At 39.1% G+C, this 13155-nt stretch overlaps 1 protein-coding gene across 1 annotated transcript in view; it reads left to right on the top strand.

Annotated features, from left to right (window-relative positions):
• The window catches only part of LOC121395501 (carcinoembryonic antigen-related cell adhesion molecule 1-like), a 38113-nt gene that overhangs the window by 4961 nt on the left and 19997 nt on the right, over positions 1-13155 (top strand). The window contains exons 3-5 of the mRNA XM_041569071.1: positions 7271-7555; positions 8266-8505; positions 12056-12367. Of these exons, the coding sequence (XP_041425005.1) occupies positions 7271-7555; positions 8266-8505; positions 12056-12367 (837 nt within the window). The remainder of the gene's footprint in view (positions 1-7270; positions 7556-8265; positions 8506-12055; positions 12368-13155) is intronic.

Here is a 13155-nt window from a genome sequence, read left to right as displayed (position 1 = left end):
TTATCATAATAATATACTTTTTTAGTAGTATGTGCCATTGGGTTATTATAAATAGAAAATTGCCATTTTAAAAAATAAGGGCCGCCCCCTGAGATCACTGTGCACACATACAAACCACATGTAAGGTCACATGAGCCAATTAACAGACAGAGTTCTGCCTTTTGCTTCCTCACTTCTTCCTGTTACAGTTAGGGGCACATTTACAAAGCTCGAGTGAAGGATTCGAATTAAAAAAACTTCGAATTTCGAAGTGTTTTTTTGGCTACTTCGACTATCGAATGGGCTACTTCGACCTTCGACTACGACTTCGACTACGAATCAAACGATTCGAACTAAAAATCGTTCGACTATTCGACCATTCGATAATCGAAGTACTGTCTCTTTAAGAAAAACTTCGACCCCCTAGTTCGGCAGCTAAAAGCTACCGAACTCAATGTTAGCCTATGGGGAATTTGAATTAAAAAAACTTCGAATTTCGAAGTGTTTTTTTGGCTACTTCGACTATCGAATGGGCTACTTCGACCTTCGACTACGACTTCGACTACGAATCAAACGATTCGAACTAAAAATCGTTCGACTATTCGACCATTCGATAATCGAAGTACTGTCTCTTTAAGAAAAACTTCGACCCCCTAGTTCGGCAGCTAAAAGCTACCGAACTCAATGTTAGCCTATGGGGAAGGTCCCCATAGGCTTGCCTGTGTTTTTTTGATCGAAGGATATTCCTTCGATCGTTGGATTAAAATCCTTCGAATCGTTCGATTCGAAGGATTTAATCCTTCGATCGAACGAATAATCCTTCGATCGAACGATCGTAGGATTAGCGCTAAATCGTTCGACTTCGATATTCAAAGTCGAACGATTTTAGTTCCTAGTTGAATATCGAGGGTTAATTAATCCTCGATATTCGACCCTTAGTAAATCGGCCCCATAGTGTTGTAGTATTTCTGGTCAGGTGATCTCTGAAACAGCACAGATAGAGTCAGGAAATGGTGGTTCAAGGCAAGAGATGTAAAAGGGCAATATTTATGTAAATATATATTCCAGTTTGGTAAGATTCTTTAATATGTCATTCAATTTGATATAAACTATCTGTTGCTTAAGTATTCATTTTGGGGGTATAGTTTTCCTTTAAGGCACCTAAAGGAAATATAAAAACAAAAACTATATAATAGAAGAGTTTGCAAATATATATATATATATATATATATATATATATATATATATATATATATATATATCCTGTTCCTAATTCTGTTTATAAACACAAGATTGAATTAACCATTAGAACACTGTTTCTTCTTGTTCTTCAGTTTTTACGGACAACTAAGACTTTCCATACCCTTTATCAAATTATCTGTACTTTATAAATATAAAACTATTATAAATATAACTTTATAAATACATATATATATATATGTGTGTGTGTTTATAATGATTACAGACCAAAGCTGCACTGCATAATTTAGATGGAATCTATGCCCATTTTAATAAACGACAAAACCTTACTGATTTTTCCTGTTGCTGGTTGGCATTGTTTGTTATAACTATGTTTATTAACCATGGTATCCCCAGATCCTTCTCTATAAAGAATGTGTCTAATTTAATCCAATTTAAGGTATAGGTTAAGACATATTCTTGTATCCAAAATACATGAACTTGCTTTTATCAACACTAAATCACATCCTGCAATGATGTAACATCCTAGATGGAAGTAATTGTCCTGATAATTATGCATCCTAAGCAAATACAGATACATTACATACAATGCTCTCCCCCAAGTCATTAATATATACATTAAATAAAAGAAACCCCAATTTAGAGCACTGCATGACCCCACTAAGAACCTTACTCTAAGTAAAGAATGCTCTGTTGCAGACAATATTTGCATTACCAATTTTCAATCTATGTAGAAACAGCATTATTAAAGGGATACTGTCATGGGGGGAAAAAAAAATTCTAAATGAATCAGTTAATGGTGCTGCTCCAGCAGAATTCTGCACTGAAATCCATTTCTCAAAGGAGCAAACAGATTTTTTTATATTCAATTTTGAAATCTGACATGGGGCTAGACATTTTGTCAATTTCCCAGCTGCAACAAGTCATGTGACTTGTGCTCTGATAAACTTCAATCACTCTTTACTGCTGTACTGCAAGTTGGAGTGATATCACCCCCTCCCTTTTCCCCCCCGGCAGCCAAACAAAGGAACATTGGGAAGGTAACCAGATAGCAGCTCCCTAACACAAGATAACAGCTGCCTGGTAGATCTAAGAACAGCACTCAATAGTAAAAACTCATGTCCCACTGAGACACATTCAGTTACATTGAGAAAGAAAAACAGCAGCCTGCCAGAAAGCATTTCTCTCCTAAAGTGCAGGCACAAGTCACATGACCAGGGGCAGCTGGGAAATTGACAAAATGTCTAGCCCCATGTCAGATTTCAAAATTGAATATAAAAAAAAACTGTTTACTCTTTTGAGAAATGGATTTCAGTGCAGAATTCTGCTGGAGTAGCACTATTAACTGATGCGTTTTGAAAAAAACATGTTTTCCGATGACAGGATCCTTTTAATGCCAACAGACCTTAGCATAAAACACAAGTATTTATGAAACACTGTATCGAAACCTTTAGCAAAATCCACATAGATCACATCTATTGTTCAGGTTCCTACTTACCTCACCATAAAAAAAGCTATTATTTGTCTGACATAATCTGTCCTTCATAAAGCCATACTGACTTTCTAGGCATCTTCACCATCATCATTGAGGTGCAAAGCACCTGTAGCCAATGGAAAAATCAGCCAAGTTTTCTAGAAACCCAAATCTCTTCTCCCTATACCAGTCACTTAACCATATATTAATCTCCCTGAGCTACCTCTAACTTCCTAATGTAGTGTATGGCACAGAAATCTTTTTTTAAAAAAAAGTCCTCAACCTCAATTGATGACGTGTCTCCTCTTGTAAAATAATGAAATTGTGACTTTGTATTAAGGAAAAGCCACCAAAAATAGAGAATTTTTCTAGAGAATAGATAAAAATATCAAGATGGCCATGGAGACTGGCAGTGGACAGATTATTATTTTGCATATGGTGGATGATAATCAGGACATGCCAACCCCATGCCAACACTGCAGATCAGGGTAAGCTTAAGTTTAAAAACATCAGCTGACTGACAGAAGGATGAAATCTGGGTAACTGTTGCCATTCTGCTTAAGAGATGGGATAACTGGTAGCTCAATCTCACGTAAGCCTGCAGTTTTCTTTAGACAGAGGAAAAACTGTAAACATACACCATCCTTCTCTTGCTTCAAGAAGACATAACTTTATTTACACTTCTGCATTAGCAGACAAAGATCATGTTACATGACACTGTGTCAGTATTAGATTAAAGGACAAGGAAAATAGAATAAGGCTAGAAATGCTGTATTTTGTATACTAAATATAAACTTACTGCACCACAAGCTTAATCAAACAAATGATTTATGCTTTCAAAGTTGGCCACAGGGGACTGTCATCTTGTAACTTTCTTAAACATATTTACAAGACCAAGACTGTGTACATGCTCACTGTGGTTTGGGCTGCTTAGGGATCATCATAAATTATCAAAACAGGGAAACAAACAAAGCTGCTTGAGTTCTGCATGGCTGGGAAGTAAGGCGGGGGCTCCCCCTGCTGTTCATAAGTATATTTGTTTCCCTGCAGAGCAGTTAGGGACTGTCTGACAATTCTTATCCACAGCAGTAAATGAAAGGGAATTTCACTGCATACAGTCAGGTTTCTTATAAAAACAGTACACATTTTTTAATTAAAGTATATCTTTTGCACCTATCTCTCTATGGGTCAGGCTCTTGCAAAAGTTACACTACTGAGACCTTCTTTTATTTGGTTTGCTTGGGCATGCATTAGCTTTGGTGTCCTTTTGGTAGCAGTTGTAGCAGACAGGGTTAATGTTGCCTCTCTCCTTTACTATTATAACAGGGGTGCTGACCTGCATCACATAATCAGTGTTTGGGCTGACACGGTATCTCACAGTGTCCTCAAAACTGTGTTTTAAACTCAGTAAAAGTCACTTTTCCTTCACCTTGTGTGATATTGATAGCAAAGGGTTTAAATGATTCAGATAGGCCCTTAAGAATCATTGCAATCAACAGTCCATCACTTAGGGGCAGATTTATCAAGGGTCAAATTTTGAAGTGATAAATACTTCGAAATTCAACCCTCGAATTGAAATAGTTCGACTTCGAATATCGAAGTCGAAGTATTTTTTACCGAATTTGGCCATCAAAGTAAAATCGTTCGATTGAACGATTATATCGTTCAAATCGAACGATTATATTGTTCAAATCGAACGATTCAAATAATTCTAGTGTACGATTGAACGTGTAAAGACTAACAAGGCTAGGCTAACATAACACTTCGACAGGTTAAATTATTCTATAAAAAGTATTGAAGTCGAAGTTTTTATAAAGAGACAGTACTTCGATTATCGAATGGTCGAATATTCATAGTATTTTACTTCGAATCTAATTGGAAGTTGAAGTCGAAGTATCCTAATCGATGGTCGAAGTATCCAAAAAATTACTTCGAAATTCGAAATTTTTTAACTTTGAAAATTCACTCGAACCTAAGTAAATCTGCCCCTTAGTGTCTCTCCAGCATTTCTCAGTGATGTAATGGCTGTTTCTGCACGTATTATATAGTCTTTGACATTTTCATTTGCAGCTTTTTGAAGAGATGTTAACTCTGTGTATAAGGTAATTATTCGTGGCTTACCTTTTCCAGAATAGTGGCTTCTGAGGATTTCAAGCTCTTTCCTTCCATCATCAGCTGCTTCTCAGAGACAAACTTTTATCATCCAAAAATTTAATTAACTCAGCATAAGCCTCTTCTTTCTTACTTCTGTCCTCATCCAAGTCTGTGTACTCTGTGGATTCATACAGGATGATTTCTTTAAGATTCATCAGGTGCATATGGCCTAGAAACTTTGTCTCCCGTAGTTCATAGTTCTTTTCATCTCCATAAAATGTCAGCCTGCTCCATCGGTTTCCACCACCTCTACTGGGCCCATAACCTGTTTCCATTTTGCTTTAGAGATGTGATAACTGGTGACTCAATCTCACGTGAGCCTGCAGCTTTCTTTAGACAGAGGAGAAACTGCACACAGATACCATGCTTCTCTTGCTTCAAAAAGACATAACTTTATTAACACATCTGCATTAGCAGACAAAGATCATGTTAGATGACACTGTATCAGTATCAGATTACTATGGGTTCTGTATAAGAGCACGCCCATTAATACATATCATAACAGTAACCTATGGGTCAAACCACAGGTCCTACATGTTTCTGGTTGGCCCATGCAACACTACCACACCTATAGATAAACTACGGTCTCCTATTCACAGGTACAGTCATAAATTATACCTATGCTTATGTACCTGCAAGTTCAAAATTTCTCAGGTGTTTTCTTTTTAATACATTAAATTAAAGCTACATTTATCTGCTTTGACTTGGGGAAATGGAGCCTTTAGGACCAAGAATATATTTTTAACCTGACTGGATCTAGGGGACAGGCTGTTTTGTTTCTAAGAGTTGGTTTCTGGTGGCCTCTTATGCTGTGCTGTTTTTTCACTGCAGTGATGCAAAATGCAAGGCTGGGAGATACACCTGTAAAATAGAGAACCCTATCAGGAGTAACACTAGAGGTTCTTCCCGAAGTTCACAAAGGCCTGCGATACCGCAAATCTTCGCTGTGGGCGAGATTTTGCTGGCAACATTTTTGAGAGAAGACTCCATCGGAGACGGAGTGTTGCCACTGTTTCTGATCTGGACCATGGCTGTGACCAGATATAGGGTGCGGATTGCTAATCTGTTTGCCCCATCACCCTGCGGCTGCGGTTGCAACCCTTCTGCTGATTGTCGGCCACGTGGAACTCGTGCTGATCCCAAGATGGCGGATATCAGTTGAGATGGATAGGAGAATGAGGATGTCCCAGCTGGGACCACTCCCTGTTCGATGTGTGACCCCCCCCGGTCATAGACCGTGAGGAAAGGACCCTGATGATGGGATCCCCTCATCAGGGTCACAGTCCCCTCATCAGGGTCACAGTCACAAAGTCATTTGGGAAGCTTTGCTGTGTTGGAGACTGACACTTGAGAATGCAGGGAACTGATAGAGGCAGGGGGTTACCTGCATTAGGAAAGTTTAGTAATACATTTATATTGTGTCACTATCTCTTTCGTGCACAATACAAACAATACTTCCTTTGTGCAAAAAATGTAAACTATTGTGAACTGCATATTTCAAAAGACAATACATCTGAAAGCAAACCTGAATTGCTGCATATTACTCTATAGGTTGGATGACTATTGTTGGAAACATTTACTGACTTGATCTCGTACCACTGAAATCAGCACCCACTATTTTTCAAAGTGTGCCATCTCAATAAAGAGTTCATCTGGTTTTAAAGAATGACTGGCACCCAAGTTTATTTAAAGAATCTGTATATTGGTAGAGATACATTATGGTTTACCCTTTCTCCAACAGTTAAGCGAGGGCCCATCTAAGTGAGAATAGTTTTATGTACTAAGTGCCCTACAAGGAGTTGCCAGGAGATGAATCCCCTTGGACAGGCCCAAGGTATACCAGCAGAGGTAATAGTAATAATGGGGTACCCCCACTACATACATATAAGAGGGATTAACAGGAGAGAGGGACAGGGAAGTTTCTCCAGGTACATATTAATGTTATTTAGTTTACTCAATGTGTCTGTCTGTAATGACTAATAGTCTGTATCTAACTAATAGTAAATTATTGCTATAAAACTGTAACATGTAACAATTATCTTTACTAACCATTCCTAACTATCTCAAAATACACTCCTTCACGTAACCTACGCTCTGTTTCTGACCTTCACCTCTCATAACTTCATCCCATAGTTTCTGCCACTCAAAAGCTATCAGACTCTCCCCTTCCTTCCAAAACTTGAAACACTCCCTAATGACCCACCTGTTTAGAGAAGCAAATTCAATGCATCTTGATTGATCAGGGATAAACTTATAAAACACCAATTATTTTATCCTTCCTTATGTTTCAAATGTTCCTTTACCCTTTAGATTGTAAGCTTTTGTGAGTAAGGTATTCTTTTTTTATTCTGTAACCCTCATTGTAAGACCCCAATAGCTATAAATTAATTTAAAGTGCTGCAAACTTTGGTGGTGCAATATAAATAAATTATGATGTTGATGATGTTGTTCTCTGGTTGGCAGCACATGTATCTAATGTGGCACTGAGCAGTAATGCATCTTCAGGGCTGCTGTGTCCTGGGAAGGATTCAGTGAATCTAACATGTTCAGCTCTTGGCACTAACGTCACCTTCTCCTGGTACCTGGATGGAGCACCATTACCTCCAGACTCCAGATATCACTTAATGAATTCCAACTCCAGCCTCATTATCAGCCCTGTAATGACAACAGACACTGGGTTCTTTACCTGCACTGGTTCTACGAGTCTGAATAGTGAGACCAGTATTCCCCTGACTCTCAGCTTTGGCTGTAAGTATTATGTTTATAGCTGACCAGGCAGATTTTTTCCTTGTTCTAGGATTCTGGTTGGATACAGGGGAGTAGTTGGGCTACATTGTGAAAGTAATGCTCCTGTGTTGTGTGATATATCCATCAAGTATAAAAATGAAAGTAAACTGGTCATGGCAACAATAGCTACATTAGTTCAGTTGTATCAGCATATTATTTTATGGCTGCTGTTAGGCTGTATACTGTATGTTACACCTCTGTCTATATTTAATATGCCTGTCAAATTGTGGATGTGAAGGAACATTTGGTATCACTGTATGACACTCTAATGCAAATGTCCATACTGCATGCTCACCCCACTGGGCTAATTTGCACAAAATGTAAAGCCAATGCACTGATGCACCATTACCCAGGGAAAGCTACTAATGTATTTGCTTTAAATTATTTATTTACTACACAGAACTCCACATAGCAGAAAGTTCTATAAACAAAGTTTGCTAAGTAGAAGGCAATAACTATAGGGCCCCTTTACTTCCTGAGTGAACATCACAAACCTGCCAGCTGAGCACAACTACTTTAGTATTTTGCCTGTGTTGTGAGTGCCAAAGAGACTTTGTACCCTGGTGTACTGTGTAAGGCATTGTGTGAGGCATGAACTCTGTACTCCATTCATAAATGTGCCCTGCTAAATTTCAAACTCAAAACTTTAATCCTATATCCCTTTATTACAGGTTCTCCATATGGAAATGTCCAGTGTAATGCAGTCAAATCAGATCAGTCAGTGACACTGAGCTGTTCTTGGCCAGGAGGATACCCTGCTGCAAATGTTACCATGTTATTTCAGAATAAAGTGGAAACAGCTCAGGATACTGTAACTATGAATGTACCCCAAAATTCCATTTCCTCTGGGGCTGAGCTCACTTGTTTGGGTGCACAAGAGGGACAGATTACAGCCAGCACAATGATATTAAGTAAGATACAGTATATCACCTGCCAGAATATTGTGTAATATCTCGGTGGGCCCCACTGCTAGACAAGCACTTGACTGGCTTTTGGTAGCAAGCTCTAAGCACCCTGCTGTCCTGTTTCCTTTATTCTGCCCTGTATCTTCTATGATCAAGTCCTTCAGCAATCAGTTAAAGGAACAGTTCAGTGTAAAAATAAAAAACTGGGTAAATAGATAGACTGTGCAAAATAAAAAAAAAAACAGCTCTCTAACTCTGAGTTAGTCAGAGACTTGAAGGGGGGCCACATGGGACAAAACTGTTCAGTGAGTTTGCAATTGATCCTCAGCATTCAGCTCAGATTCAAAATCAACAGTTATGGCCCATGTGCCCCCCCAAGTCACTGATTGGTTACTGCCTGGTAACCAATCAGTGGAAATCAGGAGAGCTGAAAAGCAGGAAGTAGTGTTCTGGCTATTATGTTACACATCCAGTCACTCCAGCTTTTATACATTACATTTGTAACTATATTCGAAACATTTTTTATTTTGCACAGCCTATCTTTTTACCCAGTTTTTATTTTTATACTGAACAATTCCTTTAATGTAGGAAAACTTTTCACCCACCCCCCATCCGATCATGGCTCAGCCAAGCCAGGTCCACAGAGAGTAGAATGTGCAGTGTGCTTGAAACCTTCCTTCAAGTAAGTGCAAGTATATTAATGTGAAGTGCATAAAGGTGAAGGGCACCCCCCTGTGTTCATGTGTATAGAGGTTTTCTTTAGCTGTTCTTCAGACAGAAGGGAAGTTGGGGGTATCAATCTTTTGCAGAAGTGATGCAAAAGACTGTAAAAGCAAGGAGAGAGACATGATAAGCAGAAAAGTAGATGAGAGAACAAGAAAAAGAAAAAAATACAAGAAATAGCAGAAAACAATAATGAAGAGTGGAAGCCAGAAGGGAATGACAAAATATGGGGTGCAGAGGAGAAAATGGAAAAGTAAGGGAAAGCCTAAGAGAATCAGAAGAGAATATAAAGCTCAAAAAGGAAGATTTTTCAAAAAGAGAGAGACGAGGAAAGGAGAGACTACAAAAGAAAGGTGATTAGATGAGTGGAAGGTGGAATAATAGCTATAATCATAGATAGATGATAGGTTATATATACAGTATATATTATATTTATACATATTCACTGCTGCATGCAAGTAAAAGTGAGAATTAAGTAGCCGGCTTGTGCACCTAAGCTACAACAGTTCCACACTGTTTGCCTATTGCTAAAGGACCAAAGTTGAGAAAATATTTGTAAATTTGCCAGATTTCCTAATTTTTTCTGATTTTACTTATAAGTAAAATGAGATTTTTTATTCAGCTGCATCATTTTCCAAACTTCATTACATATGAAGAATTTATGAAGCCAGTTGAAAAAGTTACAGGGTAAAATTGATGACTAAGACAATAATCACAACAGGCTTTTAGAATATTTCATTTCCTTCTTCACAGCTTCCAGTGACAATACAATTTATAAATTCACCGCTGAACTGTACTGTAATGTTCTGAAAGCTTGTTGTGATACAGTGGCGTAACTATAGAGGAAGCAGTCGCAGGGGGCCCAGGGAGAAATGGTGCAATGGGGTCTGCTTCCTGTATAGGTAATAAGAACTCCCCCACTTCCCCAGCGGCTCTTACCTGCAGTGGGGAAGCAGAGTGTGTCGGCAAAGGGCAGAGAGTGGGCAGAGTCTGGGAGGGGTCCAGGCAGGGAGTGCGTGGGGGAGGGGCAGGAAGTGAGCGGGAGGATGGGGATCAGAGTTTGCTTGGCCCCTTTGAAGATTTTTTTGGCAGAGGGGCCCGGGCACTCTAGTTATGCTACTGTTGTGATCATTATTGTAAAAACTCACCCTGGTGGTCTTGCGGGAGGGGGCCGACAGGGACGCCTGTCTCCCCCTCGGTGGGGATGCCAGCCAGGAGGCGCCTCTGCCTCCAGATCTGCTGCTCCTTAGGCCACGCACAGCGCGCCTCTGCTTTATTTGTAGGCGCAGTTATAGGATTTGTTCCTGGAGCTTCTGAGCTGTTGCTATCTGTGTATCTGATTCTGATTCTCTGTTGTGACCCTGCCTGGCTTTTTGACGATTCTGACTTCTGTATCCTGACCCCTGCCTGATATCCGACTTCGCTTCTTCTATATTCCCTCTGATTGATCTCATGGTTTTGACCCTTGCCTGCCTGACTCCGTTTTGTATTCTGCCTGCCCGGACCCGGCCTGATCTGACTATGATTCTGTATACGCCTTGTACCGTGACCATCTGCCCAATAGACTTTGCAATACCATTGTGCCCCTGTGCTTGTTCAGAACCCCTCATTTGCACCTCTCTTAATAAGACCTGGCGGCATCCGATTAGCCAAGGGCTCCTCCCGAGGTGAAGGGTGGCTGTTAAAGGCGGAAGCAAGAGCCGAGAACAGGGTACTTAGCATCGGTTCTGAATTTAGGGTTCCAACCATGACAATTATCTTCATTAGACACCTTTACACCACTTTTGTTAAGCTTACCCTGCGGATAAACGCAACTTAAAAATCAGCCCCTACGCTCAAATCAGCATTTTTGTGTGTACTGAAACTTGAGATGAGTGAATATGTTGAGCGAAATTGCAAAAAAATTTGCAAAACATCAAAATTTTGTGAAACGCATTGACGTCTATGGGCGTTTTTTGTCCTAATGCATTAAAGTCAATGGGCATTTCTTCTTATGGCAATTTTTTTTCTCCAGATGCATTAAAGTCAAATGGCGTTTTTTCTTATGATAATATTTTTCTTCAGATGCATTAAAGTCAATGGGTGTTTTTTCTTATGATGATTTTTTTTCCAGATGCATTAAAGTCAATGGGTGTTTTTCTTATGGCGACTTTTTTTTTTCTCCTAATGCATTAAAGGCAATGGCCATTTCTTCTTATGGCAACTTTTTTTCTCCAGATGCATTAAAGTCAATGGGCGTTTTTTCTTTTGATGATTTTTTTCTCCAGATGCATTAAAGTCAATGAGTGTTTTTTCTTAAGGTGACTTTTTTTTCTCCAGATACATTAAAGTCAATGGGCGTTTTTTCTTATGGGTGTTGTTTCGCTGCCAATTTTCACCTCAGTTTCGCAAAGAAATTTGCAAAGAAATCCATGGCTCGCGGATTAATTCACTCATCACTACTCAGAGCCACTGCATCAGGCTGGATGCAGACACACAGAGTGGATTTTGTTGCTGAAATGTATACTCAAGTGGTTTGGAACTAAAATACTTTCCATGTCCATGAACCCAGACTGATGCTGTGGCTCTGGTGCAGATACACGAGAACGCTGATTTGATCATAGGGGTTGATTTCTGGGCTGCATTTATCCACAAGCCAAAATCAGCCCCATGTGGTCATAACCTAAAGAACCCCAACAGTCACTAATATCATCAAAACTGCTTCACCAGCTCAGATATTAGTTATTGCCATTATTGTATGGATGGAGGCAGCACACTTAACAATGCTCTATATTCTACTGTATATTTGCATGAGACATAATGTAATATGTTATATTTATTTTATTTTATTTAGGAACTCCAATAGGGACAACCAGTAACTTTGTCTCTGTAGTGACAAAAGGAGACAATGTCACCATGTCTGTTGCATTAGAATGGAGCAGAAATGTTTCTCCCAGAATTCAAGCACTTCCTGCAACATTCTCCTGGTCCCAACATGACCGCCCTCTTTCAATCAATGGAGGAAAGATCTCAGTCATTTCCAGTGATTATAAATCAGAGCTGGTGATCTCTTCAGTGACTGCCAGTGACAATGGAATTTATGAATGTGTTGCTGAAAACTTTATAGGAAAATCAACTTTCCCCTTTGAGCTCAGAGTGACTGCAGGTATAACTTTAAGATATTTTCACTGCTGCATTAATGCCTATACTTGATTAATATAAATTACATTTGTAGTTATATCTTTTGACCATTAAGTATAGAAGATTATCAGTGCCAGCTAAGAAAATATATTTGATACTTCCTAACCACCTCATACATGTCACATGGAGTTATACAACTCTAGGGGGTCTATTTACTAATTTTCAAATTCCTTTTTTTTTGTATCTCTAAAAAAGTGTGGTTTTTCTATATTTCTTTAAAAATCAAAACATTTGGGATTTATTAAGGAGCAGATTTATCAAGGGTCGAATTGAAAATTCAAATTTAGAATTTAGAGTTTTTGTATGGCCAAAACTGTCAAATTTGATTTGAGAAATTGGAGACAACCGGAGTGATAACATAGTTTTTGCAAGGGAGTCTAGCCAAGGAGACCAGATTCAGTCAAACTTTTTCGGGCATCCTCTTGCCAGATAGGTGAGCTTGTATAGTTTCAGCTGTGAGTTAACTAAGTATAATCCATTTGTGTAAAGTTGGTGGTGATGGGCCCATCCAATGTAATGCAATGCTTTTTTTTCCCATAAAACAGAAGTAGCCTCATTAAATGTCTGGTATTTGTTCTGAGTACTACGGAGTCCAGGAGGCCCAGCAAAGACGTGGCCGGTAAAGCCAGTTCTGTGCCCATAAAGTGTATGATCTGTTGCCAAAACTGCTGCACCTCAGGACAATTCCACATTTACGGGGGAATGTAATAAAAATCGCTAACGGAAAAACTATTCGCAATGCGAAAAGTTATG

The sequence above is a fragment of the Xenopus laevis genome, chromosome 7L, assembly GCF_017654675.1.
Source record: "Xenopus laevis strain J_2021 chromosome 7L, Xenopus_laevis_v10.1, whole genome shotgun sequence".
In the NCBI taxonomy this organism is placed as follows: Eukaryota; Metazoa; Chordata; class Amphibia; order Anura; family Pipidae; genus Xenopus; species Xenopus laevis.
The sequence above is the reverse complement of the archived record's forward strand: the minus strand, read 5'-3'. Positions and strand labels throughout refer to the sequence as shown.